The sequence below is a fragment of the Strix aluco genome, chromosome 5 (genome assembly GCF_031877795.1).
Source record: "Strix aluco isolate bStrAlu1 chromosome 5, bStrAlu1.hap1, whole genome shotgun sequence".
Taxonomy (NCBI): domain Eukaryota; kingdom Metazoa; phylum Chordata; class Aves; order Strigiformes; family Strigidae; genus Strix; species Strix aluco.
Genome location: NC_133935.1, coordinates 60,972,898 through 60,988,533, shown reverse-complemented (window position 1 = coordinate 60,988,533; position 15,636 = coordinate 60,972,898). Strand labels below are relative to the sequence as shown.

General features: G+C 43.0%; 1 protein-coding gene across 4 annotated transcripts in view; it reads right to left on the bottom strand.

The window, feature by feature from the left end:
- ST7 (suppression of tumorigenicity 7) overlaps positions 1–15,636 on the bottom strand; it is a 157,327-nt gene that overhangs the window by 110,993 nt on the left and 30,698 nt on the right. Inside the window, exon 1 of one of the 4 annotated variants that reach the window (XM_074827549.1) lies at positions 2,186–2,563. The exons of 2 other annotated variants lie outside the window; for them this stretch is intronic. In XM_074827549.1, the coding sequence (XP_074683650.1) occupies positions 2,186–2,207 (22 nt within the window). In that variant the 5' untranslated portion in view covers positions 2,208–2,563. Of the gene's footprint in view, positions 1–2,185; positions 2,564–15,636 lie in introns of those variants that run through there. One more of the 4 variants, XM_074827550.1, reaches the window with a different exon arrangement.

Sequence of the window (15,636 nt, the reverse complement as noted above, 5' to 3'; positions counted from 1 at the left end):
ATGATGCTGAATCTTATTAATTTATTTTATTTATTTTATGTTCCAGCAAGACAGAAATTTTAACAATTCGTCACGGTATTGACATTTGACAGCTTGGAAATATGATGAAGACAGGAGGAGGGGGAAGACCAAAAACCTCTGGCTGCGACTGCATTTTGATTAAATTAATTTTGATACAATTTTCTTTCTCTGAAAGCAAACCCGCCATTCCTCCTGCAGTGCTGCGGGCAGGGCTGATTATGCAAGGGCTGCCCTGAGCAGGCAGGGATGCAGGGGGCATCACCAGTAACCCCGCTCTCCTCCCAGCTGCCAGTACCAGCAAGTAGGCAAGAGGACAGGCAGTCCAACCAACCCAAAGAGAAACTCCAGTGTCCCAGGAGGCCCCTTGGGTACGAGGTCCAGGCCTGAGCAGAGGCACAGGGGAAGGGGACTGAACAAAGGCGAGGCCATCACACTGCCTTCTTCTTCATCTGGTGGGGGAGTGCAGGCAGGCACTAGCCACAGTCTCTGCTTGGATCGATGGCAACTAGACATGATGCATTTAACCCGTTTTTTAAAGGCAAATAATGCCACTAGACCCTTCTGGGAAACAGGTAGTGGCTGTTAGGAAGCTCCCATCACCCTTTTCTAAATTGCGGGAACCACGGAAACAAAAGCAGCCACAGCTGCTGGTGGTACAACCCAGTGACTTTAGCCAAAAGCCTGATGTGACAAGGAAGCCGTTTATTAATGCACCTCATAAAACAAGAGGACGACAAAAATGAACAAGGCTGAATAATTTGACTTTCCAAGTATGCAGTACACGCTTTCTGCAAAAGGGCAGGTACGCCACTGATTTTATGTCAGAGCATGTTAATATGCATTTTGCAGAGGCAAATCCCATAGACACACAGGCTGGGGCTTACAGATCTGGCAGGGTATTAAACAGATGCAGCTACAACATTTGGCATCTCTGCTCACGCTCCACTGACCCAGAGCTGCAAACATGTTTACAACCATGAATGAAAAATGAGTCCCCAAACAAAAGAAATCTAAAGGCAAATTTTGTTTTTATGCTGCCTGACCTTGACCAGGTGTTGTGGCAGAGGAGGGGGGGAGCTGCTAGAGCCAGGCAACAGGACCAATTAACCCTTTGGGAGCATGGGGGTTTGACAACCAGGAGGACGTGATTATGAAGTATCCTGCTGCTCTCACTGCTTCTCAGGAAGAGCTGAGCCGCAGAACGAGTCCCAGCCTAACGGCACGGGGACATTACACACGCTGCATGTTATAACGCTCTAAAAAGCCACCACTTCATATTCAAATGAGACACGTTTTCAACATGCAGTACTACTTGTGCACAAAATACAGTGTAAACAACTGTTTTCTATTTTTCAGTCACCCAATAATCACTGGATCAGACTGGTCTCCACACAGCTGCACTGTCACCAGCAACATTATTTATACATAAGCCCCCAGCCTTCCTCTGCAGCCAGATTTGCCAGGTAGGTAATTATTGTTCCCGTTGAAGCAAAACTGGCTTGCTTTCAATGACACGCGTCTGCACTGCTATTATACAGCAGACTGCCTCAGTTAAGATTTTCCAGCACAAAGATTGGGAAGAAACAAATAAATGATCCTATTATTTTGCATTTTTCACCTCATACTTAGAATTCCACCTAATTTAATTTTGGATTCTCCAGTTACAGGAGGGATCCCACGCAAGCCTCCTTCTTCCCAGAAACAAAAATGAAGCAAATGAGACAGATAGTCTTTTCCTGCTGATTAAATCACTCTCCCCCAGCTCTCGCCCATCTAATGCTGCAGCATTCCGAGTCCCCAAACGTATCATCTGAGTAGCGCATTCACTAGAGCGTTTGCAACTCCCGATCATTGACAGATGTGATCTTATCAATTAATACATTCAAGCAAAACTGCCTTTTTCTCCCCATCTTTCAGTAGCCTGAATTCAGCAGTGCTGACAGCCCTATGCTGCCTTGCTGCCGGCAGCGAGGATGCACCCACAGTTAAGGAGGAGGTAGATGCTTCCCCTCCGGCATCTTTCATCCCTTCGTAAACAGGCAAGGACCACAGCTTTTAGCCAACGACCTACAGCAAAGGGAATGCAAGGGTGGTGGGTACAGCGAGGACAAAACAAACCCTATTCTCAACAGAAAAATGATGTAAGTAGGATGCATTTACTTACATGAAGATTCAGTGCCAAACATGGCTGGCCCCAGATGCTGCTATTTTAAAAAGGAAAGAAGAAAAAAGAGTGGAAGACAGAGGGAGTGTATGAGAGTAGGGATGAGACAGCTACACAGCAGGGGTCATGAAGCCAGACAATGCAGTCCAGGCTCTCCAAGCTGCCAGATTCTGCTCTCTCCTCAGCCCTCCTCTGCTCCACACCGCAGACAGCTTTTCCTTGCAACCGCAGCAAAGGTCCTTCTTCAGGAAGCAAAAAGCAGGAGCTTCTGGTTTAAATCCAAGAGATAAGGGCAGGCCAGCGTCCTTTCCGTGATACCGGCAGGCGTAAATAGGTAGCAGCCACCAGATACTGCAATCCCCAGCCCCTGCTCTCCGTAAGACAATAGCAGAGCTTATGCATACACTGGATGACGTCAGGACACTGCAAAGACTGACTGCTGCTAACCCGGAGGCTCGGAGGGGGCTTGAACGGAGCAGAGCAATTCAAATGGGAATTCCTTTGTCACAAAAAGCAGAAGACAAAGAACCAGACATGTATTTCCCTCCGTGATGATAAAGCCCCCACCTGGAGCTGTAATGCTGGCAGGAAAATATCTGCCTTGAATTCACACTCCTTTTCTCAGCTGCACGAGATGCAAAGTGTTTCTGTGCAAACAGAATAAATTTTGGAGACAAATGTCCTAGTAAATGCCACTTACGGCATTTTCAAAAAAAGAATAACCATGAATTTCTATCACTAACTCTCTTCATTATTTTTCCTTCCAAGAAAAATTAAAATCCTTGGCCAATCTACACTTTAGACCTAATTTTCACATCGAAGTGTTAGCCAACCGTGTCATTTACTTAAATCTATTGTCAGAATACACTGTGGCAATGTTCTAACCATAATAAATAAGTTACACATCTAAATTAAAAGAAAGACCCCAAACCACACTGATCTCAGTAATAAATAGGCACCCTAGCAACCAAAGAAATATTTTCATTATTTCTTCTTTATTCTTCTAAACCATCTAGATCTAGTGTTTCTTAGCCTCTGTGGGTGCATTTTTGAGTGCATTGAGCGTATTTTTTTCTGACGCTCAGTAATTTAAAAATGTTCAAACATACAAACAAAGCCTTAAGCTGGCTCCTTCCAATCCTCCTGCAGACAAAAGGAATTTGCCTGTCTTGTGCTGGCAAGAGCAGTCAAGCAGTAAGCTGATAGTGGGAAGCTACCAAACATTGGGGGCCATCCATAGGAATAGCTGTCTGGAGGGGACAAAACCGAGAACATTTCTGGTAAATCTCACTGAACAAATATATGTAGTTCCCAAGATGGCAAAGACTGAAAAGCTCTGCTAGTGGATCAGGAGAAAGGAGATACATGCAAGTCCATTCTTTAAGTGAAGCACTTAAAGAAAAACAACCCACCCTGCCCATTTCTGATCTTTTGTGAGGTAACCAATGCTTCGTGGGTTTCCCAAATGCTCCTGCTACTCCATGTGCTAAGGGGGTTTGTGCTGTTTGCAGAATATGAACAGCAGGCTGAAAAAATGAGTAACACCCGAGGATCTCAATGTGCTTAAATCATTAGAGAACCAAGCAGGTGTTGGCCAGGGCCACCACTGCCCTAAGAGCAGACTGGAAAGCAACGTATAGGTCATAGTCACAGTGGTCCATTGCCATGCTATCCCTCTGCTCCTGGGGATGGGGAACACGGTCCCAAGCTCATACAATGTGTGTGCCCGCCAACGTCCATATGGACCCTCAACAACCCAGGCCCACAGGTGCTGTGAGGAAGGAGGGAGACCAAGAGGCTGTGTAGAGCCTGATCTCCTTGTCCTTCCCATCCTGGTGGGGGGCACCCTGCAAGGCACACAGAGCTCCTCTCCTGGTAACCTCTGTTGGTGCAAAACACTCTTCAATGGTTTCCCTGCTTTCCACCCCACATGTTGAATGGTCTTTTTGTGTTCTGCACACACCATGTGAATACTTAGGACCACCAGGCTTTTGGGAGCATTTATCTGTATTTTATCTCTGGAACAAAGCCACGGGAGAGGCCATACGCTGGGGTGAGACATCTCACAACACACTCTCGAACAGGCAACTTTTAATCTCTCCATCAGCAGACAAAACACCAGTGCATGGTGACTCAAATCAACCCTTGGGCAATGACCAACCAGATGTCCTCAGATTTGTACTTAAGCACCTGAATTAATAGCCTGGCTGTTCAATTGTAATGAATATCTGCAGTCATGTGCGTGGATGCTCAGCACCAGGAAGACATGTCCAAATTGGTTTTGACCATAATGTTATAATGCCAGTGGCACAAATACTCTTGAGAGGACCGTAGTTTTGCTGTTCCCAGAACTGAACTTGTTATTTTGACTAATTGGAGCCAGTAACACCTCCTTCAGTCAAAACAGTTTGATAAGAAGCTGCAGTGCATGGAGCAAAGCAAGTGTTCTGGCTTGGCTTTCCAGCAACCGAGGCAAGTTCCCAACAGAAACATGTTTATTATGTACAAGTAAGTCTCCCAGCATCTTTAAACACAAATCTCTGGAACAAAACCCCTAGTGCACTTGTGCAATGGCTGAAGAATAGGTTTTGCTCAGATGAGCAGATCTGAACTTGCCACAGCATTGTTTCCAGGAAGATGCAAAACCTCAGGGCTTTCCAACGACATCCTTGAAGGTGTCATGGAGCCCAGGCCCTCTGCCAAGTTCTCATTACAGTGATGCACACAGGCAGCTGAAAAGCCTAAACAACCCATGCAGTATCTATGGAACGAGTTCATAATAATTTATTTCATTAGCGTTAGGCTTGCCAGGTCAGTGCTTAGCCTTGTGGGGAAGGTGACTCTTGACAGGCCACTGAAAGACTTTCTCTGAAATTCTTTCACATCTACCTGAAACACTTTGTAAAATGAATTGAAGAAAGTGTTAAAATCTGTTTCTGATCTACTGCTCTTGTAAGACCATAACCTTTTTAGTTTGCTAGCTAGCTAGCAGGATTATGAATTTCTGTTTCCTACCCTGAATTTTGCTGTTGGTTTATTCTGCAAAGAAGGGTCAAGAAGTTTAATCTCTTCCTATGAGAAAGTTTCTCTCTCTTACATAGCAGTGAAGATAATGTAAAATAGTGTAGAGAATGTCAAATGAAACCTCCTGCAAGTGTTAGCATTGCTGTGATTTGCTTAAAATCTGCACAAGACAATGTTCAGGTGTTAGATTCATTTACAATGTAACTTCCATACATTTCTCAACAAGCCAGCATGAAATATTGAAATCAGCAAATATATATGCTATTCAAAGCTCTCTCCTATACATTCACATTTTCCAGAGAAAGGGATGTGCTCCTCAACCGTTTCTACTCTTGGAGCAGATACTCTTTATTCCTCAGTTTATTACTGCAGAAAAATAATGTATATATTTTACTTGGGTTTGTAAGGACATGTGTGTCTAAACCCTAAAGCATAGTTTGAATTTTAATAAAGAAGCTGGATAATGAAATGTTAAATTTTTATACAGATGTAAATTTCTGCTCTGGAGTAACTTCTCAAGAAAAACAGTGTAAGCAGGAAATTTGAGCTACCAACAGAGGTAGATTTGTACATGTGCCTTATGCTGATCCACTAAACCAGAAATCTTTATTCTCTATTGTCACTAGAGAAACATTTCACTTTGAGCTTAATCTCCTTTTCCACAGGAGAAACTCTGGGAATGGGAAACGAATCCATCCTACCTGTGAGGTTCTCCTGTTCTACTGCCCTGAACAGCTCACCTCAACAGGGGAGGTCTCACCTGTCTCTCCCAGGGCAAGGAAACAGGTCCCACATATTCAAGTCTCTAGAGCGAAAGTAAAGGATAATCTCAATTGTCCTCAAAGATGTGTAAGGATTTTCATTACATTAGTTAAACTTGACTTTACTTTCCAAGTCCCCTGTTCTGTAAGTTGTTTAAAACTGAAAGTTTTTTAAGATATTAAAAAATTTAATGCATTTAAGGTGCTGTTGTAAATCTCTGAGTGACTGTGCAGTTAGTCCACACCATTCAGCAACCCTCAAAAGCAAGTTATTTTGCCTCTAGGAATGTTAGTTAGCTTCCTTCTAAAAACCCAGCGAAGACCCCTAAGTCACCCATGCTGTGACGATCTCCAGCTTCTGTAGGTTTTGTCAGCTCTGGCAACAGCTGCCACACCAATTATTGATCAATGTGACACCGGCAAAATACTGTAAGGTGTTTTTTCAGGCTCTAGAGAAAAATTAAGCCAAATAGCAGCATGTACCTCTGAGGCACAGCTCCTTGGCCTTACACTTTCTCCGGCCTTGTTTTGCTCAACTTTGCTGACCCTTAATTAACTTTAACAAACATCTCTGGTGAAAAAAAATGACATTGTGATTATACTAGGGAGAATCTACCATGGTGGTAAAACTTCAGCATCTCATCTCACAGGATCGTGTATTTAAGGTACAAACAAACACCTCAAACAACCAAACCGCACGGCCTGCACTGATGCTATGACACCAAGTCCCTGGCACAGAAGTGTGAACAATTACCCATCTGAGGGGTATATTTCCAATACCTCCCTCACTAAATGAAGCCAGTGTCTCAGAAATGGCACCTTTGGAGCTGTGGCCATGGGAAGAGGGATCACGGCTTGCTGCGAGGGAAGACAGTCCTGACGAGTGCTTCCCGGCAAGAAAGTGGGCAGGTGTCCCATGGGGTCCACCAGTTTAGCATTCAGAGCCAAGGAGAGCCAATAAAGACATGTCCCACTGGAAGGAAATGTCAGAAGTGCTTAATTTGTGGAGACACCAGCATGTTCCCACTGGGAGCTGGGCTGGGCAGCGAGAAGAGCAGCCCAGGGAGCGAGGTAAGCAGCAGAGCCAGGAACAGGCAGCCCAGGCATGAAGGCAAGGGGACTGGCTAGCCAGGCACTGGAAAATACCCCTGAACATCTGAGCTGTCTGGAAGTCCTCCCTGTTCTCCTCATAGACAGCTCTTATCACCTTTTGTTTGAGGTTTTCAACCCGCATTCCTTCTTTGTAACTTGCTGTTCCCTTATTGCATTGGCACAGAAAGGAAGGAGACTGCTGACACAAAAAAAGTCAAAGTCGTCGTCCTGTACAACATAGGAAAAGGATTTTATACCAGATTTATTTATGGACTCAAGGAATGTTTTTTTCTTTTTATTATTATTTGCTCTTGTGCCATTTTTTAAATACTTCTGTGCAGTCCATATTGCATTTATGCAATCCCATTTCATGTAAAAATTCCTTTTCTGCAGCATTTTCAGACAATTAATGCCTAGAACGACTAAGTTTTTTGAGTAAACATACACATGCACACACACACAAATAACAGACTGAAGACCAAGTACTTAATGTTGCCACCAAAAAACCTTTTTATGTCTATGTTGGTCCTTATCTGAGAGATGAAGTTCAAAAGACAGACTGCTTTTTTAAAAAGAGATACAATGAATCATAATAGCCATTATTGCAATGCCTTTCAACTTCAATTTTAACAAAGATTGTAGGTTCAGCACTGCCCTGTAGATGATTACTGCAAGCCATTCACTACAGGCAGCGAGAGGCAGCTCCAAGTAGATGCTCAGCAATGAACAAAGGTCTGTGTGTTCTGCCTCTCCCAGGCCACCCATCTGGGGCACATCTAATGGACATGAAATGATAGTGTATTACACATAGAAAGCTGTATGTAAAGAATATTGCGTTCAAGAAAGAAAGTAAGAAAGGATTAGCTCATCTTAAGCACTTAATTCTAGAATTCGTCTGAAATCGTGGATACTAGGCAGGTGTCTAGCTCTCTTCAGAAGGCTGGGTGTTTGCTCCTCGTTAGCCTCATGACCTTGAAGAAACCCCAAATCTTGGGCTCTTGTCTTCTCATAGGAACCAGAAACTTCTGTAGGTGACAGAGCCCTGAGATACTAAGGAATGCAGTATCTATTTCTCCCCTGGTAGTAGCCCCTGGACTCTACTTGAATACCTGGGGTAACAGGGAGCAACAGAACAGAAAGGTATTCCCATTCCCTACAGCAGAGGATGCAGAATAAATCTTCCGTTTTCAACAACCACTTCCCTTCCAATATTCAGTGTGAGACTGGAAAATAAGGCAATATTATTTTGTAAGTGGCAGAGTAGAGCTCACCTGTATAGTACTGTCAAAAGATTAGGATGATTCAGCTCTTTTTTGTTTCATTGGTTTGGTTTTCAGTTTGGTTGGTTTCGTTTTAAACATAAAACTGTTTATCCACAAATATCTAAGACAGTTCCCAACACTGTATGACAATCTACTCACTGTGTACAAATGACATATCCAATCCAAATTAAATGCATTACTTTTTCAATAACATCAAGCCCCATGGCTCAACAGAGCATGTGTAATGGCTTTGTTAAATTGAGAGCAGTTTTTGTTCCAAATGCATGCAACTGTGTGATAAAATGGGGTCACTACTGTATCTGAAAAATGTCCCAGCAGAACACACCACCTTTCAATATGATCCAAGGAGAACTTAAAAACAAAGGAAGCAACCAAATCAGCACTGTGGTTAAATTAAATACATTTAAATAACCAGTTACTTAGAAGTCTTTTAAAAGAATAAATTATTAGAAGAAAGAAAAAAGTGTGTATTTTCTACACTGAGGGAAACACCTGAAATATTTTGGTTTGGGGTTTTTTTTGCATCCTAATATCAGGATCATTTTCAAGGATCTACCACAGGACTGCACATGAAAGCCTCAAATGTCAGAATGAACAGAGGTGGATAACAAATTAAAAAACAGATTATAAACAAACTGTCATCATTTTTTAATGCAACTCTGAGGGACCACAAATTAGGACTAAGGCCGACTCATAATAAACTGCATGCAAACTGGCATCAGAGGGAACATGTGTGCCCCAGAAAAAAACACAAATATCCAATTTATATGCATAAAAAATAAGTCGGGGAGGCTTAGAAGAGTAGTAAACATTGCCAACATTGCATTATGGTCTACATTAATAATGTTTGATCTAATGCCAAAACTTCACAAATACGAGTAAGTTTGATTGTCGAGAGAGGAAGATCACATTTAAATTACATCTCAGTCTGAGTAAACACAGAACATTAAATCTGACATTATAAATAGCAATGATTTCATCATACATATGGGAAAAATTAAGAAGGACTTCTAAGCCTACGAGGAAATACCCTCAAAACAAGGTAAGAAGGTGTCTGAGAAATTTAGATGCTCGCATGAAGACACTCTGTCTGTCCAGGCTTAGTAACTCTGGAACCAGTCAGCCATTTCAACCCAACTTGGGAAAGGGATAGGAGAAACAAAGTTATCCCATGTGCCATGTGACAGCAAGGAATTAGACAGGGAAGAGGAATGTATGAGCAAGTGCTGTGTTCAGCACGCTCCCTGGCAGACATAAAAGAATCCTAACACAAGCATGGGAAAAACTTCAACTGAGACTTTCATTTTTATTTTCCTCTGTGGACTCTTGTGTGCATAACAGTGGATGAGCTGACATTGCAGGCATAAATACAACAATTGTGGAGTCAGTGGGGAAACCAAGTCCACTGGAAACTGTTTCACTAGTTCCACTGGACAAAGCTGTAGTCACTTAAGGATTTCAGTTTTCTCAGGATGCAGCATTTTGGTGATGTCCCAGCCCCTCCTGCCAGGGGTTCCACTCAGCTTCCCTGCAGTGCCAGCCCTGCAGACTGGAGATGTAAAATTCCTCTCTCAGAATAAAAAAGATTAACTACAAAAATTGGCAAATGTTTGATTATCATAGCTTTTCTTAAGAAAGAAGAGTTTCTAAGAGTCGATAAAACAATCCAAGCAAGAGGCCCTCCTGAACCTGCAGCTTGATAGGTGTTGGAAGTCCCTTTGGGGCATGTTGCTGCAGGCACAGACACCCATCGATGAGGCTCAGTCTGCAGGTTCCAGGCAGCAAGCCTGGATACAGCAGTCTCATTTGCTGAACACTCAACACCAGAAGAATAATACCCCTCCTGGAAATGCAGCATTCTCCAAATTAAAAAAGAAGACTTATGTGGATAAGGGCCAGCCTGAGGAACAAATGTACGGTTAAGAGGAAGCCCCCACCAAAGCACTTAAGCATAGTACTACTGGCTTTGAGGAGAGGTAGGCTTTTAAACTTGACAGACACCTTGGAAATGCTCTCCTAAACAAAGCACTAGAGAAAATTTTAGGCATTTAGTCATGGTAATGGAAGGCTTACGTATACAGTTAGAGGAAAACAACATTGTAAAGGGTGATGGCATCTGCTCTCCTCATGGCAAAGTCAACTACACCAACATCCTTCCCACCAGGCACCAGTCACAAAGGAAAACTGCAGAGGCTCCCAAGTCCAACTCCATGTGGAAACTCATCTTAGGACATACAGAAGACTTTTACTAGGAGCTCACAGCACTTACTGGTTCACAGGGTTCCTCTCACAGCAAACCACCATGCTGCCGAAACAAAAAGAAGCCTCAGTAACTACAGCTTACGCCTTCTGTCTGGTGATGGTCAATGTATGAACACCATGGTAGAACCGTGACTCCAGACCGGCATGACAGTCAGTGACACTGGCAACTTAGTGGCAATTAAATGATGAGACATTAGCACTATTCAAGTTTCTCAGAAACTTGATACTAGCTGTGGGCCTCTCTCTGAGCAGACCACACTGCCCAGGGCCAGGGTGCTGGTATCCCCCTTCCTGGCCTCTCCCTTGGAGAGATGGGTGGTGGTACCCTCAGAGCTGCTGTATTCCAGCAGCATGAGGAGAGGATGGAGACATGGAGGTTCCAGCTCCCAATCTCTACAACATTCATCTCAGGAAAAGTCCTGGTCAGCATGATTAGAGAGCACTGATTTTCTGAATAGTTTTGTTGTTGTTTCAGCAGTTGCCAACTCCAGCGGTCCCTATTTCTCTCCGCTGACTACAGAGAGAGTACACACAGAGACGGGCTTGAGCAGCTCAGATACAGACATCTACATAGGCATAGAAGAAGTGCCTCCTGTGTGTCTGGGAGTTTTAGAGGAAGCATAGGAAAAGGAGAAAGCTGTTCTGAGGTCAGGGGCCCCATACTTCGAGGAAGGAAAAGTAGATCCTTGCACTCCAAACCTACCTTGAACTGTGATCTCTGATGATATGGGTGCAAATTCCCCCTGAACAGGTCCCAGACTTCAGCATGATCAAGTCAGCTAAAGAGCAGGTGTTCAGCTGAGAAAAACACCCTTTTCCCCCCTGCAGCTCCATACCTCTCCATTACACCAGTGATTTCTTGATACTTGGAAGCACTGTGCCACTTCTCTGGTGTCAGTATCGTGAAAGATTCAAGGGCTTGTATCCAGTACTAGATGGCACACAGAGTTTATCAACCTCATCAGCCCAGGTAGGAAGGTCATGCTGAGCACACCGTTTGCAGATATGCAAAGTGGATAAAAGCAGCAGGCATCGCAAGTCTCCCCTGCCATCGGAGACATTCCTCCTCCTAACAAATTTAAGCATGGAGACGCATTCCTTTCTGCAAGTCGAACAGTTTGTGGCCCTTCTGACATGAAGTTTACTTAACACCACCTAATCAGTTGTCAAACCAGACTGAAGAGCTTCAGCTTGTAGTAGAGCACATACAGCTCTGCTCAGCCTGCAGGGTAGGCAGAATGCCTCTGACCATCCCACGTTGATGCTTCATGAAATCCATCAGCCCTCAGATGGCTACAGGCTCTGCTTAGCGTTATTTGTTGTCAGTCAGTGTTATTTACCCACTTTAGCCTCCAGCCCTGTTTACACTACAGGCAAGTAGTGTTTGACACCACTTATCCTTCACGGGAGATGGTTTGGTGGTTGGCCAAAACACAACCTCGAGCACAGGGAGCAACTCGCCTCCTGCGTTCGGTTGATTAAGGCTGGCTCCACACCACTGCTTCACCGCAGGACCCCTGCAGGCATCCCGAGGGCAGAAGCTTTCCGGGTCCTTTAAAGTTCAGTCAAACAGCATGAGAAGTATATCTTGTGCAAATAGTTTCATCTCTTTTTAATGAAAATTATCAGGAAAATGTATTCTGAAATAAATGATGCAGACTGTTGTGCCTTTCTTCACCTCACACCAAACATCACTGATGAATGTGGTCCAGTATGGCACCTTCCCCCATCTTGACCCTCGCATCTCTTTATAAACTGGTAAAAACAGACTTTCAGGCTTCATTTCTTTTCTTGTTGCTAATTGTGTGTTTGACTGAAATTAGTATAACACATTACAGGTAGGGAAAAGCAAAGGGTTAAGTACTTTTTAATAAGAAAAAGGTATGTGATATCAAGTGTCAAACTATGAACATACAGTCTTCCCTGGCATGCAGTGTCAGGTCCCAGGGAAAAGACCTCAGTGGAAAGTCCCACTATGTTAAACATGTGCTCAACGTGCCTCTTATTCCAAATATCTTTCTTGTGTCTGTGCAGAGGAAGTTAAGATTCTGCTGGAACATTGCTTTCACTGTATGCAATAATTGCTTCTTACCAGAGCAATTATTTTTACAGAATATATTCTATGAAAAAAAATAGTTCACTCAGTTCAACTTCAGCCCTGCATTACAGATGCAAATGAAAGCAACACAAATGTGAATTTATATTTCATCAGCAAACTAACCCTTCACTGACTTTTCATTGTCATTTACTAGCTTGAATTAACATCAATTTAAATGCAGTTAGGTAACAGTCACTGAAAGAAATGCCAATAACTTTTCTTTTGCTCTGAAATAACATAAAAGATTTTAAAAACACACTTGTTGAAATGTGACCTATGTGTCCTTCAGTAAGGCCCTGTCCTGTCACAGGCAGTGGGCAGACACACACTGCACGCTCACTGTGGAAACCAAAAGGGAACTGGAATATTTTACTTGCAATAGCCACAGTCATAGTTTAGTTCTGCCACAAAGTAGATTTACATGAACTAACTACAGAGCCAGGAGATGTCTCCAGGGCAGCTTTCTGAAAGGGTAATTTTCTGGTTAGTGAGCTGCAGTTAAAGCATTTATTTTCTTCAAAATCTGTCTTTTTAATTTTTCTTATTTTCTGTTGTTACTAATATTGCCTATTTAAAACAGAAGACTTCACTAGTTTGTAACAGACAAGGACTACTACATCTCCAGCAGTAAACTCAAAGCAAAACTAAATCAAATAAAAACCTACAGGACCAGGTGATGGATAGTGTGGACAGCCCCCTTGCAAAAAGTCATGGTGAAGTGATAAATCACTCTCTGAGGATAGTTCAGAGCAAGACAGTCATGTCCATAGGTCTTTACTCAAGTCAAAATCCAAGTTAGATGAAATGCATATAGCAAGGTGGCTACTTGTTCCACCTACCCGGCCACAGCCAAGCTCAGGTCCCAGCCCTCTTCTTCCCAGACCTGTCCCACGCCTACCCTGCACTTCCTAACCCTCTGCTGCACCAGTGTCCATCCCTCCCCTTGGGGAGCACCCAGCCCTTCCCAATGCACAGTCAAGTCAACTTTTCTCAAGCCCATAGAAGAATCTTCTCCACTCTCTTCTGCCTTGCTCCATATCCTCTGCTTTAAGCCTCTCCTAAATCACTACACAGAAGCACAGGTTGAAAGGGAGTCCAAGCCCCCTGCTCAAGCAGGGTCAGTTGCAGCAAGTTGCTCATGGCCACATCCACCTGGGTTTTGAATGTCTCCAAGGATGGAGATTCCACAGACTCTCTGGGCAACCTGCTCCAGTGTCTGAACACCCTTAGAGTAAAGAAGTGTTTTCCCATGTTTGGACAAAATTTCGCATGTTTCAGCATGTGCCCATTGCCTCTTATCCTGCCACTGGGCCCCACTGGGAATCCAATCCATGTATCTAGTCCACCTCAAAGGCTGCAGCCCCTCCTGGCCCAGACTCCACCATTCCTTGCAGTCGCCCAATCAAAATACCCTTCCATCTCAGCCAGAGGTCCCTTGGATGAATGTATGGAGACAACAATGTTCACAATCTATTTAAATAATGGCACTGAAAGCAGATGTCCATATATCTTGATTCTTTTTGTCTTCCTTTTTCTAAAATCAGAATATCAAGATTTTTGCACATGCCTTTGGAATTAACCTCAAATTGAAACTCAGCCTTAACACATGAATATATTTCAGGCTTCTGTAATTTGTCCAAGGCTATTCATGCAAGAAAACTATTCTGTCCATCCCTGCATTTGAGGTAAAAGGACATAAAGTCAGCAAGTTTTAAGGAGCAGGATGCCTGCATGTGAAACCACATCGTGCCTTCTCCTAATGCAGAACTACTGAATAGATCTCTGTGAAGAACATTTTATAGTGAAAACTTTACAATCAATCAACAACTTTTGCCAAATTAAGACCCCAATAATGCTAATGATTAGACTGAACTAGGTTTAAGAGTGTATAATAAATAGATTATAATAAATTAATAAATACTAGTAGTAAGCCACAGAAAGTGTGTCTTTGTTTTCCCCCTTTTAGCATCTTTAAAAAGAGTAGAAAATTGCAATAGTAACAGGACTCTTTTGCAGACCTCACAGTATAGAAGTAACTCTTTAAACTGCAGTCTAAGGAAAAAAAACATGCTGTGATGACATGACTAAACATTTCTATGTCATCAAGCCCAATGAAACAGATTGTGTCAGGCAGTTCTGAAGCTTCTGCAGATAAAGGAATATCATTAGAATCTTTGATGTCCCAAATCAAGGACACTTTTCCTTAATGTACTTTGGGGTACTGCACAGTAAATGGGCTAGATAGTAGTTCAGAAACAAATAATGGTTTATGTTTTTTTTAAAAGTTGCAATGTTTTTTATTGCTTCTTTAAAATAATCAGAAACCTATTTGCCTTTGTTGTGAAACAACTGAGAGTTTCTGAATTTCCTTGATTTGAGGCATCACTGACCTCAGAGAAAAATATCTTCTTAATCAAGTCTTTGTTTTTTTTTCTTCCAGTTGACATATGAATTAATATACTGTTGGCCACAAACAAAACTTTTCATCCTCTTAAGATGCATCATTTTAGCTCAGGGTGAATATTGAAAACTCAGTTGTTTTATTTCACAATCAGATAAATCCATATTTCTTCTGGCAATACCGAGGCGTAATTTTGTTGCTTCTGCAGCAGCCAGCTATGAATTTCTGTATTTCCCAGCACCAAAAGTTCACAAAATCATGCCTTTAGAGGCTCTGCTGGAGAGGTTTTATGATCCCCTTCAGTTGCATGCAGTTGTGCCTTGGCACCACTACTCCCCTTTTCAACAGCTGTGTGGTCACTGAACCCGTGTAAACCTGTGGTCCTTAAACCCACCTTTTGGTACTCACTCTCCTGAGCGGCATGTGGGGAACCAGGTCTGGGAACAGACCTGGCTGAGCAGAGCATGAGGAAGAGCACATAGTGAGACCGGCTGCCCGCCCATGAGAAGCTGTTCAATGGAGCACAGTCA